Source organism: Chaetura pelagica, unplaced genomic scaffold (genome assembly GCF_000747805.2).
Source record: "Chaetura pelagica isolate M959 unplaced genomic scaffold, ChaPel_1.0 scaffold192, whole genome shotgun sequence".
Taxonomy (NCBI): Eukaryota; Metazoa; Chordata; class Aves; order Apodiformes; family Apodidae; genus Chaetura; species Chaetura pelagica.
Window position 1 is genome coordinate 872,990 of NW_009952570.1, and position 20,310 is coordinate 893,299.

The 20,310-nt window shown below is 40.0% G+C and overlaps 1 protein-coding gene across 1 annotated transcript in view; it reads right to left on the reverse strand.

The window, feature by feature from the left end:
- Nucleotides 1-19,028, reverse strand: part of ARMC8 (armadillo repeat containing 8) — a 67,284-nt gene extending 48,256 nt beyond the window's left edge. The window contains exons 1-2 of the mRNA XM_009993534.1: nt 18,907-19,028; nt 4,974-5,045 (exon numbers count right to left, since the gene is read on the reverse strand). Of these exons, the coding sequence (XP_009991836.1) occupies nt 4,974-5,045; nt 18,907-19,028 (194 nt within the window). The remainder of the gene's footprint in view (nt 1-4,973; nt 5,046-18,906) is intronic.
- Nucleotides 19,029-20,310: the final 1,282 nt, after the last annotated feature.

Genomic DNA, 20,310 nt, shown 5'->3' on the forward strand with positions numbered 1-20,310 from the left:
TGGATTTAGAGCTGAACACTCAGATATGTGCTAGAGGACCCTGCCTGTACATGAGATGGTTCTGTCAGGCAGAGACTTGCACTCTTACAGGTAAAGGATGGCCAGCTTCAGGAGTTACATTATAAAAGATACTAATTAAAAGACCTTCTAGAATGAATGCCTGAATTGAAGGATAACCCCAAGGCAAAACCTGACATATAAAGGCAGGTTTTTTTGTTAAAACAGATTACAGAATAAATGACGCTGGAAGGGATCTCTGGAGCTCACCTTGTCCAACCCACTGCTCAAAGCAGTATCAGCCAGAGCAGGCTGCTCAATATCCCCCCTACAAGGCCAAGCTTTCCAGGACATAATCTAACAGACATACTTTCCTGGTGTTAAACTGAAGTCTTGCTATATGCACCAGCCTCTTTATTCCTAAATACCCAAACACAGGGAGTTTGTTGCTTATTTTCTCCTTAAACAGTAAATGATTTAACTAAGAACATTATCTGACATTGGTTTAACTCCAAACAAAGCTGAAAGCAACAGGGTGGTTTTTCACCCTGCAGTCCTGCAACAGCTCTTAGAACAGTCAGCACACCAGTGAAAGCATTCCACTTATCAGGGTGCTATTCTGCTAAACTCCATGCAGGATTAAGTATCAACATCAAGAGTCATCTATGAATTTGTAATACCATGCATTTAAACAAAGAATTGCACAGGATACTTTTAAGCTATGCAAAACCACCTTGTCTTAGTTTTCTTTTTGAATCTCAAATAAAAGGAACACACACTCAAACGTTTTAAACACACTCAGACGTGTGACATTCTCTACTTGCTCATCAACACATCAGTTTTATCTTTTCTAGTATCTGCCAGCCAATATTGCATGCAAAATCTTCTTTACAGACACTTCCCTTGTGTTTAATGTAGACAGGAGTCCATTAAAAAATCCTTCTCCTCAGCTGGCAGACCTTGGGATGTAACAGAACCTTCCAGTTAATACAGGTATCTTCTCATCCTATTAGTAGGTTACCCAGTTATCAAAGCAGCAGTTTTATATTTTTGCACTCTAAAGAACAGTGTCTGAAATAATTTAGGTACGTTTAACAACAAAATGAAACAAAATTTCATGGGTGTCCATTTTTCTAGGACTATGAAGACCTCAACAAATTAAAACCAAGAATTTCTTATTAGTCTTTCGTTCAAACTCAGACAACCTAAGAGTGTGCTTTGCAGGACTCAAATTTCCAATGATGGAATGGGTAATGACATGTTCTACATGACATTTAAAATATGCTCCAAATAAATTTAAAAAGCCCAAACCAACAGATAAACAGAAACTCTAATAAATTACTTTAGGTAAAAATTAACTGAAGTTCTTTGAGGTGCATCTACCTAGAAACAGGCCTCTAGCTTTGGGAAGAAGCACACTACCACATTACAAATTCAAACAACTGACATAATGCTTTAAGACTCTGAAGAACAATCAATTGGAAGTTAGAAAATCATTTTTTTGTAAGCAACAAGAAGGATCCCACCTGGATGTGTTCCTGTGTGATGTACTCTAGGTGACCCTGGTCTGGCAGGGGGGGTTAGACTAGATGATCTTTCGAGGTCACTTCTAACCCCTAAGATTCTATGATTCTATGATTTAGTGTTTTGTCTTGGGTGGTTAGTTTTAAGATTTTATTTTTAAATCTCTGTATTCATTTTGAAGCAAAGGAATAACTGCAGCTCTTAATGAAAAACTAGCTCTGAAGTGGATTAGACTTTAAATATTCAGCTCCCAGTAATGATTAGATGAGCAATAACTTGATTCAGCTAACATTTTTGCAGAAAAAAATCTCCGGTCAGAGCTTTAACAGGTAACAACAACCTACAGGAAGACAAAGCTATGCTCTGATAACAGGAATTTAATATTGCCTTCTCTGCTCTCTGCCATCCACCAGGTGAAGGAAAAGAACTGTCAGAGGCTCAAAAGGCCCAATAAGTGACTGGAGGGAACACTGAACATTAAGTCCTACTGAGAAGACTTAAAAAAGAACAATTTACTTTTGAACTGAGGACTCAGTAATTTTGCTGAGATAAGGGAGGTAAGAGTAACTGACTAAAAGCTTTAAATACTGAACTTGGACTCTGAAGAGGTGTCTGACATTGACAGGCACAAGAGCTGCAGTGTTTGTCCTTAATAAAACTGCCCAGTGAAGGAGCACACCAGTAACTAGGATGAACTTCCCCAGTCTCTGCCGGTAGAAGGAGAAAAAACAACCTAGCAAAGGAAATGGCAGTACAAGCAGCTAACCAGTGTTTAGGCAAGGCTGACTTCTTGTTTTAACTTGGTCTGCCACTGAAAACACTTGGTATGATGGCATTAAAACACCTTTTTCCCCCCCCCCCCCGGAGCTTTAGAAATTGTGTTTTCTGAGACTGCTACTAAAAAGTAACAGTCGCAAGAAGGAAAATGTCTTCAGTCCTGATGGAGGTGGCTGATGCAGCATTTCATGGGAATGTAAACTGAGTCACTCATTCTGAAGAGAGGAAGAGATGCAGAAAACTGTTTCTTAAGAAAAAAATCCATATACAGTCTGGCTACATGTATACTCTTAGCATCTAGACCATGTTTGTGTACCGATCTGTACAGTTTTTAACATTTCTTTGTTATCAATGTTATATAAAGTTACACATGGCAATTCTGCAAGCTTTCTTTATAATCCACTTCATTTTTTAGCACGTTTTTCAGAACAAGTGGTCAAGAAGTGACGATAGGTCAGACTGAACTTGAAAGGGAAAAAAAACTTCATCTAAGGTATAGATCCATCTCCCTTTCTGAAGAGAACACCACTGAGCAGTCAGCTCTTGGACTAAGAGTGACAGTGATTCAGCTTTTCTTCCCTAGCACTTTCTTCCTGTATGGAGACATTCAAAGGACTTTGCATTCCTTTCCAACTAAGCAGCAGTCCAATATTTTAAAATAATATGGATACTTCATACCTACCAGTATTTGACCCAATTTCAAAAGATACTTCCTAGACTTGTTTCCAAGCCTCTTATGAGTCTGTTCTAATACTGGAACATACTGGCTTCTTTTCCACTAAGTGACAGAAATCAGAAGGGATTCTTTAGGTATAAGAGACCCTTCTGAAAGCTTGATGGAGGAATAGTTGGGGAAGAAGAGAGAAGCAAGAAATGAGTAAACAAGCAGTTGAACCACAGGACAAAGCAGCAGCAGCACTCTAAAAACCCCCATGCCATTATACAACAGAATCAACTTCCCCTGGGAGTCTGCAACCCAACTCTGTGAAAAGAAAACTGTTCTTCTCATTAACTTTGCAGAGAAGACTTAAAACAAAGCACGTTAGCTTGCTTAGTCCTGTTCTTATTGAGGGAAACGTTTGGCTTAGCAGATTGGAATTCCAAAGGTTCCTGTATTATAACGGCAGCAGCAGCAGCCACCTCACAACCATGAAGGCATGTCAAAAAAGCCAATGAATTCCCACCACCTTGTCAAAAAGAGTAACAGGAATTCTCTAGTCCAAATGGTCTATCATCTATTCAAGTCCCTCTGCAACACTCAGAGGAAATTATTAAGCCTTCAGAAAGGCATTTGGGAGGTAGATGATGGCACCTGTTTTTAGCCAGTGAAATCATATTTTCTTACAAAGGCCTTGACATTACATTTCCTGTCGCTGAGGATAACTGGTACTGAAGTGAGGACCAGCAGGACAGTTTACCTTTGAAGATTTTCCAAAACCAGTGATTTATTTGGAGTTATAGGTTAACCATATAATTTACTTGGTCAGGGCATTAACAACAGAAAAAAACTTTTGGATTTGCATTACTGGGAACAGAACAAGTAACAGCAAAAAACAAGACAACTGAAGGAACATGAATCCTACAAAATTTAAGAACAAGTAGATTCCAGATGTTGAATTTGGAGATCTTATGTTGCTCTTAAAATGGGAACCACAAGAATCAACAGTAGTTAAAAGAATCCCCTGGGACCTGTTGCTGAAACAAATGGTTTTAACTTTGCACATCTTCAACAAATGTCCACTTTGATCTTTGAATCTCATGCGATGTCTTCTCTTCATCTGTTTATAGCTGGTCAAAATGGAAGATAATTCAGCAGGCTTTGCAGAGAGGTGTTCCCACCCACAGTTCAAGCCTAAAGAATTTCAAGGGCTAGCCTTGATACAAAATCTGTAAATAAGAAGACATTTCCTGCAACTACAACATATTTTGACAAGCCAGAAGCTTTCTCAAGTAGGATGGTTTGGGATCTAGTTGTCAGGTGAGCAAAAGGACCACAGGTGGGTCTCAGGCTGCCAGCACAAGTGATGCAGTGCTCGGTCTTTTCCCTCTCTGTTGCTGCAAACTGTGGCTGAAAGAAAGCTGGAGAACAAGAGGGGTGAAATGAAAGCTGCAGTGAGCAAGCCAGGAGCTAAAGTTACCTGTTAACTTTGTACTAGTAGAACCAGGATCCAGAAAATGTTAACAACAGCTAAAGCAGTAATTCAGCAATGAACTATGATCAGTGGCTTTTAATCCTCTGAAGCAGGTGGAGAAGACAAGCAAATTACCTCAGATGTTTTCTATTTTTAAAAATTGTATTTTAACATAACCTTACACGTTTGCACTTGTGAACTCACCGGGCAATTGGCTGAACAGGATTAAGATACAACCATTTTCATCCATCATTAATATCATCAATGTCAGAAATTAGATTTCATTCCTAAGCTGATAAAGTCTAATAAAAATCACCAAGACTAATTTAGAGAATTCCATTAAATTCCAAATTAAAAGCATTACTCAACAGCCTGGTCTGTAATACATGACTTCAACAGATATTTCAAGTCTCTCTCAATTACATTAAAGAAAGTATGCAGTCAACTACAATCAAAGTTAAAACAAAAAAGTGCCTGTGATCTAAGGATCATTATTCCAGACCTGTTGTGAATCAGTGAAAAGGAGAGTAGCAAAGGACATACCTTGGAACTGCTCCCAAAACAATCAAGTTGGCTTTTTGTTTGTTGTTTCCAATTACAGCATTTTTCATATCTCTGTAAATCCAGAAAGAAAAACAAACCCTGGTAAATTATGCTGAGGTACTAAGGGCTTAATCTATAGAATTTATTATTTCCATGAAGGCTTATCAAGTTCTCTTCCACATGTCCATGCTCCATCTACAGGACTGAGCTGTGCTTCAGGGCACAGTTTCCACAGTCCACAGACTCATACCCCAGAGCTCTGGGATCCCATTATATCCCAGTTTATGCAAGTCAGCAAAACCCAAACTCTCACATGCACACCAGACATGAAGAAGTCTCTTTACTGAAGGAAACTACTGGCTCTTTGTGCCCAGATATTCACTACACTTCTAAACAAAAAAACACTATTGTTTGGGAAAACTACTGTTGATAATATAAACTATTAACTAAGCTACTGGGTGCAGGAAAAGACAAGCTGGGGAAAAAATAAATAAATATATATAAAGGAACAAGAAACTATCACCAGCCTCCAAAGGCAAGTCTCTCTCCCTCCTCTTCACCTCAGGCTTCCTTTTGTGAATTCCAGCATGACACCTACACATCTGTATGTCAAAATCTCACCAAAAAAAGTGGAAACAAAAGCATTTTCCTGTCTGGGAGTTACTGCAAAGTTAAATAATTTAAAGGCATTCATAGTACGGTAAAGGAACAAAGGAAGCATGTTCAAAAGAGGACAATGATTGCACACACTATGTCCTCAGAAAAGGACAAGGTTTGCAACCTTGTTGTTCAGAAAATTGATGCTGTCTCCTAAAAACCACCACTACCTTGTTAAGACTTTTTTTTTTTTTTTCCTCTGTATAAACATACTGAGCATCTATGAATACTGACAGAATCTGAAAAGAAAGCTAGCAACATATGGCTAGGTTCAGAAAATCAAGCCGACACATTTCTAGGAAACTTTCTACTTGTATGGACATTTTTAAGAGCTGAGAGCAAAGCCAGTCCAAATTCAGACATTTCTTTATCAACAAAATACAAAACTGGATCGATGAGAGTGTTTCTAGTTGCAACATTGATAAATTAAGCACTTGCTAACTAAGCCCATGTGACATTCAAATAATTCAGGAGCTGCAGTGGTTGCTCTGAGTTAACAGATTTTCTTGCCACTCTATCAGTCTTTCACCTGCAATCTGCAAATTTTAAGAGACTTACAGTAGCCCTGGTCTTTAAGATCCACCCTGGCCTGCATGAACATTCCACAGACCTAACCTACCCACTGAACTGACACATTCCATCACAACAGGCAGCTGTCCCAAGTGTTAACCTCGCTTCATTAGAGTTATAAAAAACTTAGCCAAGGCAGACACTATCTGGACTGGCAGAAACAGGACCTTTATAAACCTCAATTAGTAGAACATAATTGCTTGTTCTTCCTGGAGTATTTCTCCAAGTGACTCACTCTCCTGCCACAGTTACCTGGCCACAGGAGAGGGTGCTGGAATTTTAAGCCAGTGGAGGCTAACTTCAAGTTTGGAGCTCCAACAAGGGAGCAGCAGTTAAAGCAGTTGAGCACTGAACTGCAGTTCCGTGTATCCCTCAACACAAGCAGAGTCAGGAAACCACTTGAGTTGCCACGTGAGCCGTTACTTCACAGGAATATGCCTACCCAGCACACAGTTCTACATAGCTGAGCATCAGCAGAAAATGTTGGACCTTTCTGCTCTCTCCTCTAAGTCCGGTAACTTCACACCGCAAGACATAAGGCAGAGGAAAAAGAGCAAGACCAGAACCCAGGCTAAGCTGGAAGCCCAACGAAATCTAAGGAATGGACTTGAAGATGTCACTGAACTCAGCAACAGTCCTTCAGCGGTTTCTATGCTGAACACTCGATTTAAAGTATCCCACCATTTTTAAGGGTTTTTGAAATACCAGAGTCAGTCCAAAACAGTGACAGAAGCAATGATCAAATGTCTCAAAGGAATGGAAACTGTACCAACAGTGGTGCTAGGTTCAGGTAAACTGCTGAGGCCACTCTGGCACTTCTAAGCAAGTCAACCTCTTCCTGCTGTCCTCAGGCACCACCTCAGTCATCAGAAAGGCTGCACCGTATCACGTATCTGCAAAGGCATCTTGAGAAGCTAAAGAAAAGGCACTTGCTAAGCAGTCTGAAGAATCATACAGATTTTAGCGACATTTTGACACTGCCTCAGGTGATTTTACATTTTGTGTTTTCAAAAACCAACACAAAAAAGCCCAAATCAGCAAAGCGCTTTTGTGACTCCTGCACCAACTCCACAACAGAATGGCTTCCTAACCTCAAAACCAATTAATGTGTAATAAGTACTGTCTATTAGAATGTGATGTAGAGATGCTTCAGAAGTGGCAGAAACACGGCCAAGTTCCATAACACTCAAACTGAGAGGTTTAGTGAGGTCACAGTCCTTATCCGTAAATGATTCAGATTAGTTTCTCCAACCAGTTCCACAGAAAAGTCATGGCAGACAGACAAGAAATATCACAAGACTGAGATTTCTGACCAATCCAACACATGTAGACTTGACCACTTCAATTTGCAAGCAAGTGAAATACCTTCAAATTGGGAAGGTAACAAAAAACTGTCAGAGATGGGCCTCAGCAAAAGATCACCATATTTGGGTGCATTATGCCTTGGCACTCCTAAGGTCTGTGCCTTATCTCTTATCTCTTCAATTCTGCTACTTACAGAAAAGAACCTGCTCAATACACAGGAAGCAGATAAATACAGAAACCAAGAATAACCTTAAAAATGCCAGAATCCAATGCTGAATAGGAGTAGACCTTTTTTTTCATTTATGATGAGAAATAAATATGTGATTCCACATTACATTTTATGGAGATTTTCCTGATCAGGAGGAAGCTAATCTCCTTAAAAAGTAAAGAAGTACCGCCTGCTGTCCTAGTCTGCCAGGTCCTTCGTGAATCACGAACCTTGGAAAAACTGAGGGCAACTCCCTCATTTGAGAACATCACCTCCAACAAGTTTGAGCTTGACTGATTTCAGATCCAAGATGACATGAGATTCATCCCAGGAGAAAAAGCAGCAAAGATCTTCTACAAGGGATTGCAAAGAAACCTCAAAAATTTGTAGTCTGAAACTGGATACCCACTTTATTTCTGAGTGCCATGCACACTGCTCCTACTTCCTACTGTGAAAAGCAGTCCTTCAAATGAGGAAGGAGAAAACAGCAGCAAAAACACAATCAGAAGAGATGAGAACTTCAAAAGAACTGGCCTGTGGTGATTTGAGGCCTAACCTGTGAGAAAACCACAACCCAGAACAGGGAGATACACCAGCCTTCCAACAATCAGGTTCAAGCTCTCAGGCAGGTTACCAACCCTCCTGCCAGGCAACAGCACAGCTGGAGCAGCTGCAGAAGAACAAGGCAGACCTTACACATGTTCCTAGCATGTTCCAGCACTGCTTAGTTTCTCAGTTTCATAAAGGTGGCTTTCTGCTGAGCCAAAGGACAAACCATGAAGTTTTCATAGGACAGAGAGTTTAAGATGCATTTGTGAGTGATTGGGTTTTGCTTGGGGTGTTTTTTTTAAAATATATCCTGTGTATTAAATCTTAGGGTTTAGACATTTAACAAAATAACCTGAAATACATTAATTTTAATACACACATTTAAAATCTGATAGTTGGTATTTATGCCTAGACTCACTATAATGCAATAAAGTAATTTATGTGAAAAAACTTTCAAGCAGGATAATATAGGCTGCCAGCAATAAAATCCTAGCTATGTGCTTGGAAATACTGCTTCCCCAAGTGCTAAACCAGCTTTTTCCATCTCCTATTGCTTCTTCAAGAAATACAAATGTAGTTTCACCAGTTCAATCCTGTGATCACTCAGTTTTAAGTTATGAAATTAACTAGAGCGTGGAAAATCATAAAGACTTCTATTCATACAAACTGTTAAAAAGGGGGGAAAAATGCTCAGGTGAGGCTTAGCAACTAACAGTCTTAGGGAACACAGCAACCCAGAAGCAATCAGTTGAATTAATTAGCTATAAATAAAATGCAATGCATGCTAGTTTTGCAAGTGTATTAGCACAGTATGAGCGTTTAAAAGAAAATATTTAAGGAGTACATTAAACTCACAAAAAAATTTTCCATCCAAATGCAGCTCAACAAGAGTTACAAGAACTAATCTGCCAATTGCATATGAATTTAATGGTTTTATTCTGATGCTTAAAGTATAATTGTTTAAAAGCACCAGATATAGCCCACTTCAGATAAGCAAGAAACCATATTAATTATAATCATTAGTGAGTAAAACACAGCCTTTAAGTTTTAATGATTCCTAGCTAATAAAAATCAGCATTATCAAATGTTCAAGTCCTGAGAAAATGACCATTCTAGTTGGTCAATATAAATTACTACTGTAGAAGCAACTTAAGCTGCTGAACTTTGTCCTAAGCAGAAATTATTGAAGCTCAACATCTTCATGAAGTTAATTCGAAGTTTGGGACTTCTCTGACAGGAACAGCAGAAGTGTCCAGGAGGTAGAGTGCAGGTCTGTGAAGCAGTGTGAGCTCACTTGCCAGCTGAGAAAGAACAGACCTCTACAGCATTCCTAGTGAGCCCCACCACCTGCACCTCTTCTGCAAAACTGATCATGAGTTGCAAAGTGGCACAGATAGACAGACTCCTCAGTCGGAATTTAGATTTATCTAGATTTTTTAATACAGTAAATCAAGCACAAACAGACAAAATTTTAAAATTCCGATAGGAAGCCCTGGAGCTTTCCTATGCCACCTTCTAGCAAAGCAACACAAAAGATCTTGAAACAAGGTGGGGTGACTTGATGAGGAAGCAGCAGCAGGAACTACACAGAAGAGGAAATAAAACAGCCTGTGTGACACTTTCTCATCTGTTGTCTTTTCAAAACAGAGCAGGTAGCTATATTTAAGAGGTTCCTAGACAGAGATGGGTATCAAATACGAGATGAACAATCACAGAAGGAAAAGCAGTCACAGACCCTTAAAGCCAAAGCTTTCACTTCTAGTATGAAAGAGTAATAGGAGATTCCAAGACAATTACGCACACAGAGGAAGTACCCAAAACAATGCACTGCCAGGCCAGAAGATCTATCTACCACAGGCTGATCAAATCACAAACAATAGAATGACACTAGGCATCATTCTGAAAAGGTTTTCAAAAACTCAAAATGCAAGTATCTAAAAGCTGAGGTACTGGGAGTTGATGTAAGGACACAGCTCAATAAAACTTGTCTGCCCGAACTTCAGGAGAGTTTCCAAGTTTCAGTATCATATGAGCAAACGGTACCTGGACTGGCTGGACTCGAGTCAGAAGCTAACTGTGGAGATAAGGTTTTGACAATTATGTTCCCTACAGCTCTTGCCTCTGCAAAACAATCAACAAGAGGTAATGACAAACTTTGCATGTTGAAATCTGTCCATCATTACTTGGACCAAATGAATTTCTAAGATGGACACTACTCTGGCTTGAGTAGTTGTTAGTTACCCACGTGTGAGTTGTTTTCTACTCCTTTAGGAGGGAGCATATGTGAACTAACATGATGACGAGTCCAACCAAGTAAGATCTTAAAAACTCCTGCCAACTCGAGCAAACCACAGCAGTCATAAATCAGCTTATTTTTAAGGTTAATCATCAGATTGGGAAGGAAAGTTTCAAGATTTCTAACCCCATTCAAGAAACTGTGATTGATGCAAAGGAAAAGGATTATTTTACTGGAAAGAACAAAGCAGCACATACAGATACTGTTATTCAACTTGTTTGAGTTTTAACACTTACCAACTGTTACACCATTAACATACAGTGCAAACTAAACAAACATACAGTGCAAACTCAGTATTTCAACTAGGAAACCCTAAATCCATGGCTGTTCCCAATCTTAATTCTGTACTCTCAGAAACTGTGGAAAAATAGCACATGGCTGTAAGTACAGCAATGCAGAACAGTAGAATTTAACATACATAATACTTAGAGCAGTCATTGAATCCAACTCCTCCATATGACAAAGCCACAGAAAACTCCTAGCTGAAGTACCCCACACACACACTTGGAGAGGCAACTTACCTTGTCATAAGTTTTCTTGCCAAAGTCTACCAAACAGAAAAGGTAAACTGTTTCAATGAGCCATACCCACAGTTCAAAATATTTATACCTTACTCCTAACCTGAATCTATCCCAGATTCCAGTACTCATCTTGTTCTGTGTGACAGACTGAAGAAACCTCTCGTTTCAAATCTTTATTTCCATATAAGAGCTTATGTCAGTCAATTCACATGCTTAGTCCTCTATATAAAGCTTAACAACTTCAGCTCTCCATGTCTTTGGCTGCAGTTTCAACTCAAGCTCCTTTCAGATCTCCAGGCTGCCTGACAACACGGAAGATGTTGCTTCTCCCCACCTCTCTCCCACACGTTTTATTGCTTCATGCTTTGCATTGAGCCTGGATATTGTGCGACAAGTTCCAAGAGATTACTAATCAACACAGAAATTGCTTCCTCAACCTTAAGAATGACCGAGGCGCAAATTTAAAATGCTTGAAGTCAGTGAAAGATAGGAGTTTAGCTAGCTTTTACTATGCAAACTTCTTAAAGTAAAAACAAAGTAAAACCACACAAACCATAAGCTAGAGCTCTGCAATATCAGCATTCCAGTTTCTACATCAGTCCCTGCTCTTTAAATATAATAGGTGGGTAACAGCAAAGAATTACATAAAGAGAGGTGTGGGGAATACAGCAGCAGTTCAGAACTCTCAGAAAAAGAGATCTCCTGTTCTGTGATACCAGATCAGCAAAATACTTATTTCACAGATACCCCAGAACAGTCAAACCACATGAAAATAACAGCTTTCACCACTGCTGCTTCAGATAAATGGACTCAAACCATCAAATATAAGTAACTGTGTTGTTGTTGTTGTTTTTTTTAATGTCTGTGCCTCCCCCAAAGGATATTTCCTCTCCTAGGATGAAACAGTGCCTTCGGGATTTGGCAGAATACCCTAGTGTTGAAGCAAAACTTAAATGAAATTCCATTCATCAAAGAGGCATCCTGTAACACTTCATTTTTCTAGCACTATTTGCATGCACTGCCTCTTGATTTAGTTGTGTCCACTATCCCACTATAAGCCCACCACTCAGTATCAAAAGAATGTAGTCCACCACAAGTCATCCACACAGAAAACTCTTAAATTTCATTCACTACAGGAAAATACCTAAAAAAAAAAAAAGCCTCCCAGCACCCACTTAGCTGTTCTGAGGTGCAAGCTCAAAATATTGTTCGGCACTCTGTCCACTTCAGCTTAGGTCAGTAATCACCAAAGAATCACCAAAACCTGTTAATCTGACATAGCTGCTACCCAACAGATTATGATCACCTGAAGTCTTTTCAGCACAAAAGCATAGCCTCAGATTTTTAGCTCCAAACAGCTAGCAGTTAAGTGTATGGAGGTCAGTACATCATCTTAAGTCATGTCTAAATTTCCATTTTCAAATGGGTGTTACTAAGTGCTCACTAGGACAGAAACTCCATAATTCATCTACATCCAAATAAACTCTCTCATTTTATGGATGGGGGAGTCACTGGCCATTTCACACAACATACATTTGAAGTATGTTTTAGCAAGTAATTTTACCAGCAAGCTATCCTGCTGCTTTACAATTCCCAAATAAAAAAATGAAGCTCAACAGATTTCAATTATCAGCTCAGCATCAGCAATACAACATATATGCCGAAATAATTTTAATTATCTGGTAGACAAATTAATAGGTAATCAGAGCTCTGTCCTTAGAATGCTACTAAAAATGTCAACCCTTTCCAGGGGGCTAGCCTAAAATAGCACAGTTCCACACTGCAAACTGAAAATGAGCTTGTTTTGGGAAGTAAGTAAATTCATATTTTTTTAAAATGATGATTCTGATCAATTTGAACAGGCAGCTTAGACCTATAAATAAATAAATAAATAAATAAATAAATAAATAGAATCTATCTCTAAATATCAAGAAATAGAATTCTCAGTGGCATTGCTGGTTTTGTGGCACACACCCCCTAAGGGCCAGCCTGTAGGTCATTCTTAGTAACACCCCCCACACCACTGAAAGGGCTTAAGGACCTTTCCTCCCTCAGCTGCCTGCAACATCTTGTCCTCCCTTCCAGGCAGCCACCTCCCCTCTACCTTTGACTAACAGATGAATACATTCAGTTAAACACTGAATGACCTCATTGCAGCCAACTGTGCTCAGCTTGAAGTTTGCCACTTCTAACTCAGACCTCAAGACTTTTGTGACCGATATTCACTTGCTTGGCTCCAGCTACATCAGCTAGTCTGACAGAAGTTGTTTCTCCTCTCTCATCCGACTTGCAGCCTGAAATCACCACAGCAACAGTATCACTACTCAAGTTTGGCATCAAGAGAGGGAATTTGGAGAGAAGTGGCTTCATGTGCTCGTGAAAGGCAGCATGGAAACAGATTCATTCATGCTCAGTCCCCTCTCACAGGCTCAGAGTGGCAACTGTAAGGCTTGATATACTGAACTATCAGCTGAAGGCTGCCAGCCAAGGATAACAGGCACACCTCATTCCCTGAAGTTTAGCCCACCTCTAAATATTAGATCAGGAGTTACAATACATAATAATTTACTTGTGAACACCAGTACTATGCATTTGTACTATCAAGAAAGCACAAAACCAAGAGAGTATCTTAGTCTATGACACAAACACACTTTCTTCTTGTTGCATCCTCCTCTCTTCCCTCTGTATCTATACTATTCTTCTACCTGATTCCTCAAAACCTATTGAAAAAAATCACTCTTCACAGAGCACTACTTCATTCTCAGATGTTCTTTGAGGTCTTTCAATGTCAATTCTATCACTCTGAAAAGCTGGTGTAGTTATTAGATTCTTCAGCTTACCTCTTGAAAGGAAGAAATCAGCAAATGGAGTAATGATCCTACCACCCTTCTCAGCATCACCTGCTCAAATTTCTGTCAGATTCTGCAGCCTAAGGAACAAGCTTTCCATTTCCAAGCCACAAAGAGCCTTTCCTGCAGTTCACAACCTATAAACACAAGACCCTCAGGAGCCTCTTCCCTCAACAGAGGAATGACACTGCACAAAACCAGCACTTTAAAAAAATCACTACTTGTTCTTAGTCAGTTAGACCTCAAAGTTCCCTCTTGCATCTGAAAGAATATCCATTTGCTAGAGTACTGCCTAGGAGATTGTGGAATGGATCAAAAACATAGAGACCCAAAGTGCAACAGAACAACCCTCTAAGGACTGCTCGGTTTTCACAGTCATTTTGGTGGAACCTGAAGCGAGGGAATATGGAAAGAAGAAAATGTGCTTCCTGCAGAGAATGTATGTTCGAAAGTGCCCGAAAAGAGACTGAAAATGTGACTGCCTATGTTCAGGATGCACAACGTGCAAACAAGTGCTGTTCATTAATTAGTCTTAACAAAGGTCTGTTTAACAGGATGTGAAGAACAAGAGGTAGAAGTAGCCTCTTCACAGCTGCATGAAGGAGGTATCTGTTGCTCCATTAGAACTCAGATGGGAATTTCTTCTCCTCCCACTCTGTGAAGCCGCCTCATATTTCACACAGCTTTACACTGCACTGCTGTTCTCATTCCCATGGCCATAGCCAAGGAAGACAAGACTAAGACTTAGAAAGTCATCTAAGTATGTGCCTGGATGTTTGTTTTTTTTCAAAATCAAGAAAATACACATGAAAAAAGTTGGACGTAAAAACCAGACTGTTTGAGGAGTTCCCAATTTATTTCAAAGCAACCAACCACAAGATACAAGATGGGTTCCATGAAAGCAGTGTTACTACTTAAAATACAAGGTGACTTCTGTTCTGCTTTGTGACTACCTCCTGGTATCTTCTGTTTGAAGAAAGCAAGCAGTACAAAACATCTTCAGTCAAATGCAGTACAAGCCCACTGTCCCAGAGAAGCTTTTAACACAAGTATACTTAACTTTGCATCCAAGAACCTACCATAAAGGTAAGCCCGATTCCATCTTGGTTGTACTAAAATATCAGTTCCAGAGTCTTCAAATCCCTGAGTAGAACCACCAGCCACTGCAGAACTGTCAGCCTAAGTCTGTAGGGACCCTAAAAACAGAATCAAAGTGGTCTGCAAGTTCTTTACCCATATGCCAACTATTACACTTTCCCTATCAACACCATCAATTCTCACTCAAAATCATACTGTGCAGAATGTATATATAACAAATTAACTAGATCTGTACCAGTATTGCCAGCACTAGACATGGTCCCAGGGAAAAAGGAAGATACTGCAGACAGTATCTTGAAATAGGTTCTTCAGTATCCACTGCCATTTTTATTGGATGCTTCTTTCATTTTCCTGAGAAATAAAATGCTCACACACATTCATAAAATGCTCTTCTACCAACTCCAGCTGGCTAGATAAGCACATCCATAAAGGACAGAAACAGCAGTAGCACAGAATTCTCAGTGCACCACAGAAATGATTACTTATAAGCCTTAAAAGATTACACCCTCAGAGTGCTGAGAAACAGCCTGATGAGAAACAGTTGGGACCTTGAGTAAGCCAGATCTGTCAGAAAGAATGCTCCTTTCAAAACCAGCCCTTGACATGGAATTACACAGCTCTCCATAAAATGACAGATTGCCTCTTTGAAGACATCACACTACATGTAAGTGTGATGGTGCCTCTCAAAGAAGCCCCTGACCAGCAAATAAATCAGAGGACAGAAATCTGCATCTGAACAATGTGGTCCTGAGCTTAAGAGTGGATGAAAAGCAAATTGTAGTCTAAGGATCACCACCCAGAGTTGTTTTAAAAAAAAAAATAAATACTGCCAGACTGCAAAGCACAGGATGATGTTGAAGCAACGATCTTGGAATAAATGAAGCTCTTCTAACAATGCAGAAATTTACAGAGCTATGTTCTGCTCCTCTGCCAGCAACAGCAAAACACTTAGGAGAACTTTCGACAGAACCAGCATTTAATCCCCTACAGTGTCTGTTTGAGGTAGTCTGTGTCCTGCCAACACCAAATGTCTTTGCTAGCTGCAGATCTGACATGAATGCTGACCCTGCCCAGGGAAGTCAAGGAGTACTTGAGAAAATGTGACCTGTAGAACAGTAGGTAGAAGATGAAAGGTTTAGAAGAGCACCTAAGCCAACACAAAGCAAACCTGTAAGACCTCACAAGCATAAGCATGGCCATAATGTAGAGTTTATGTTCACAGAAGGAAGCCAGTATAATAATCTTGCTCATTTGTAAAGACAGTAAATAGAAAGGTAAATACACAGACTGCCATAGAGATGTGGGTATGAAGATGGGAGCCTTACACACTTGGAATAGAGTTTGCTATCAGGTACAGTAAAAGGCAACAGTCACCCCTGTGAGTATTTCAGCTTCTCAAATCCTGGACTGAAACTCATGATTTACTGGTAGGCAGACCCAATTCCCCCCTTCCTACCTACTATCAGTACCAGATCAACACGATAGAAACTATGTGAACAATGGTTTTGAAGGAAACTTGGTATTTTGAAATAAGATCAGAAGAACTCCATGGAGCAGCACTGGACAAAAGGGAAATGGTTTCTCAGTTCTCCCACAAGGAGGAAAAGGAAAAAGCTCTTAGCCAGGTAAGACTTCACTGTCTGGACAATAAGATAAACACAACCTCTCTGACAATTCATGGGAAAGAAAGGAAAAGGAAAATTTGGTAATTTAAATACTTTTAGAATATGTAATTAGAAGCTTTCTCAAGTTATAAGATGACAACTGGATTGGCATGATTTTCAAGTTCAAAAAGCATTTATCTATCTTTTACCTTTATCAAACCTCATTTAGAAGTTGGTTTTCATTAAAATTACAAGCATGCAATTCAAAAAGCCCCAAAGCCAAGTTATTCATCCAAGCGTCTTTAATAGCACATGAAGAAGAGGACTATTGTAACAAAAGACAATCTGCAGAAACAAAGCCTCTTAAGTCAGCCTATTTTCTGATCCTTGATATTCATAGGGTTCCATCAATCAAAATAAAAATCTAGGTCATCAGTATTTCCAGCCAGGACGCAGGAAATAAAAACAGGACATCTTAGGAACCAAAGGTTTACAGCAAAGCATGGAGAAAATCTGGTGAAGCTTCTAACAGACTCTTCTGGTATAACTTTAATCCTCTTCTACCCCAAACATCAGCCATTCCAGCTTTAATACCTCTTCCTATACTCTGAAGTCAAATGAAGAAGGGCAAAGCAGCATTTTTCAGCCCAAAAAGAACCTTGGACTGACAAGTATTTTATACATACACTACCCTAAATTCTATTTTTATATATACACTGCTGTTCCCCACCTATCCACCAATACTTGGAAAATAACACATCTACCATGTAGGATTTTCTCAATGCCAGGGAAGATACACTCTCAGAAAGAGGATTTTAACCAGAGCATCACAAATATGGTTTACCATCCAAATCTGCCCTTGGAAAGCTATTGTGAAATAAATTGGTATTTTCTTGTCTTTAAAGGCAAGAAAAGCATCTCAGTGTAGAATTCACTGCAATCCATGGATAAGATGATGAATTTCAGATGTTAGCTGAGACAAAGACACTGCCAAAAACTTGTTTCTGGTAAATCAGTTATACTTCAAAAGATACAAATCACACCTCAAAAGGCAGGGAAGGGATTACCAAGGGTTGCAGGTTCCAGTCCTTTGAAAAGAAAGGAGAGCAGGGAGGAAGCACCACCCAGGGCTCAGAGCATCTGCCAAGGAGAAAAGAGGGGTTCAGTCAACCCACTTGGACACAGGATGAGACACATCCTTGCTCCTGGGACCATCACACCAGCCCTTGTGAGTAGTAGACTAAGAAAGACAAGGTGGGGAAGCAAAGCCAGACTTTCCTACAGGGAAGGGTTAAGAACCTCCACAGAGTTATGGTGGGGTACCAGAGGTTTTATACAGGTAAGGGGGGGATTTCAGCCAATAACGTCTCCAGGGCAGTTTTGTGTACATTGTGTTTTTCCCATATTCCAAAGAGAGACCAGTTCTGATATGCTGCCCCTGGTACACCTTCAGCAATTAACTTTTTGCATCTGCTACTGGAAAACACCTGGAAAACGCAGCCTGTCGTAGGCAATGCAACAAACACTCCTGGCTTTGTCTTGCGGTGTTTTGCTAGATAGCCACAGTCAGCAAGCTACTGGTAATCCTGAAAAGGTCTGATTTCACACCAAAAGTCAGTCCTGGGCAAAGACTCATTTGCCATGTTGCTGTGTTGTTATAATGGAAAGTTTATAGCCCAAGGACAGCAAGAAAACCACCAGATCTCTGCATTAGTTTTACTACCTATTCAGCAGGGGAAGCCTTCCGCTCACTCTTCTCAGTCATCACCCCTTATCACTGGCATGCAACATAAATTCTAAAATATAATTAGCATCCAAATTAACTTCTACGCAAGCATTTTCTTTCAGCTCACCATTCCCATCAGGAGATAGAAGCCATGCATAAAAAAAAAAGACAACACTCGGGCATGGCAGCAGGGAAAAAAAGTTAGGCGAGACAGGTACACTGACTTGGTAGTAGAATAAAGAGTCTCAATAGACCTGGAAGAGAAGCAAAAGGGGCTAAAAGAAATGTATAAAAAAATGTGAATGCTCACAGAATGTTTAACCTCATTTCTGGCAACTGAGAGGCTGCAATATGAGCCATATGCACCATAGAGGGATCATCTGCTAAAATAATACTGTCATGTTTGCACTGAAACTTTCCAACACGATTTCTCAGAGAAAAAAAAAAAAGACAGGAAGAGCTTCTTGCCCTTGACACACAACTCCAGTGAAATTCAAGTAAACCTGGCCTATGCACAACCGAGAGCCCCAGTGTGTTCCAGATGACTTACATGACACCTTGCAGGACCTTCTGAGGATCCAGGTCAAATAATCTATCAACGTAATGGCGGCTACTGGCCGTGACCTCCTGCAGAGAGAGAAAAACAACTGTCAAGAGTTTACAGCAATTCATATAAACACCAAGGGCTAACACAGGAGCAAGTCTACAAAACCAACCAGGCAGGACAGCAGCAAACCCAGAGAACCTTATTTAAATCTGCAGAACGTCACCTCAGGGCAACATCCACAATTAACCCTGTGTTGAAGTGTGATCTAATGATGAGGGACTTCAACAACATGTTACGAGTCAAAGGTAATTAACAGAGTGCTCTTTATGAGCGGGGCACACAAAATGGGTCTGCTTCAGTTATCAGCACTGCCTTCAGTTCCAGTTTTATTACGTTTAATTGCAACAGAGCAAAAGCAGAAATTCCTGAAAGCAAAAGTTTCTGAGAGCAGTTAATGTTGCTCAAGAAGCATACCCACACACTAGCTCTCAAAAATAAGGAAGTTGGTATCAAACACTTTTCTGTAACTTACTGTGTCAGAACATGCCAAGACATCTCAGAGGTTGTCCTTCTACGCGCTGTCACACACAGCTTCCACAGGGACAGCAGCACATTCTCCACAACATTCCCACAGCTACTTTATAAGATCAAGTGAACTCCCTCCTCAACAACAGGACTATGCTTGTAAGCTAAATATTCATGCACCAATGATTTGTTATTCCCTTTGAGGAGATCCAAAGTTGCAGATGGCAAGCATTCCCAAAAACTAGAGTGGGAAGGGGGAAGGGAATTTTCCCTCCAGGTTCTCATCAACACGTGCCAGGGTGTTTCCATTATCTTGGGTTTTTTCCCTTTTTGCCAGCCCTACTTTTTTATTAGGCTTTTCCCATTTTTTCCTTGTGAGTTTTGCTTGAAAGAAGCTGTAAGGGAATTGAAAACTCTTTCTTGCTTTTTCAAGTATCTACTCTTGGACTGAATCTGTTCCTGCTTTCCCACCCAGATGTCAGAAGCACTTGCTTGTGGTCTCATGTAACTCAGAGGAATCACCAAGAGGCAGAAGTCTCCTTTGTCTCTAGAAATACTCTTAAATTAAGCCAAATAAATTTTACAGGTAAACTTCCACCACGGAACAAAAGACAAGATCTTTTCAAAACAGAAGCAGCAGCACTTTCATCTGTGTGTCCACATGTAAAAGACTCCAGGACTTCAGAGATGCCACTGCTTTCTGTTTCTAAAACATCCTGGCTTCCACCCTATCAAACACCAGGTTTGTAACGCGTAGCAGAAGGGCATTCCTATCCGGGCAAACAAGTTTTTCAGGTAGCACCCAAAAATAATTTATCAGCATCATCAGATTATTCCCAGTCCTCTTCCCTCGCACGAAATGCCAAGGGGAGAGAAAAAAAA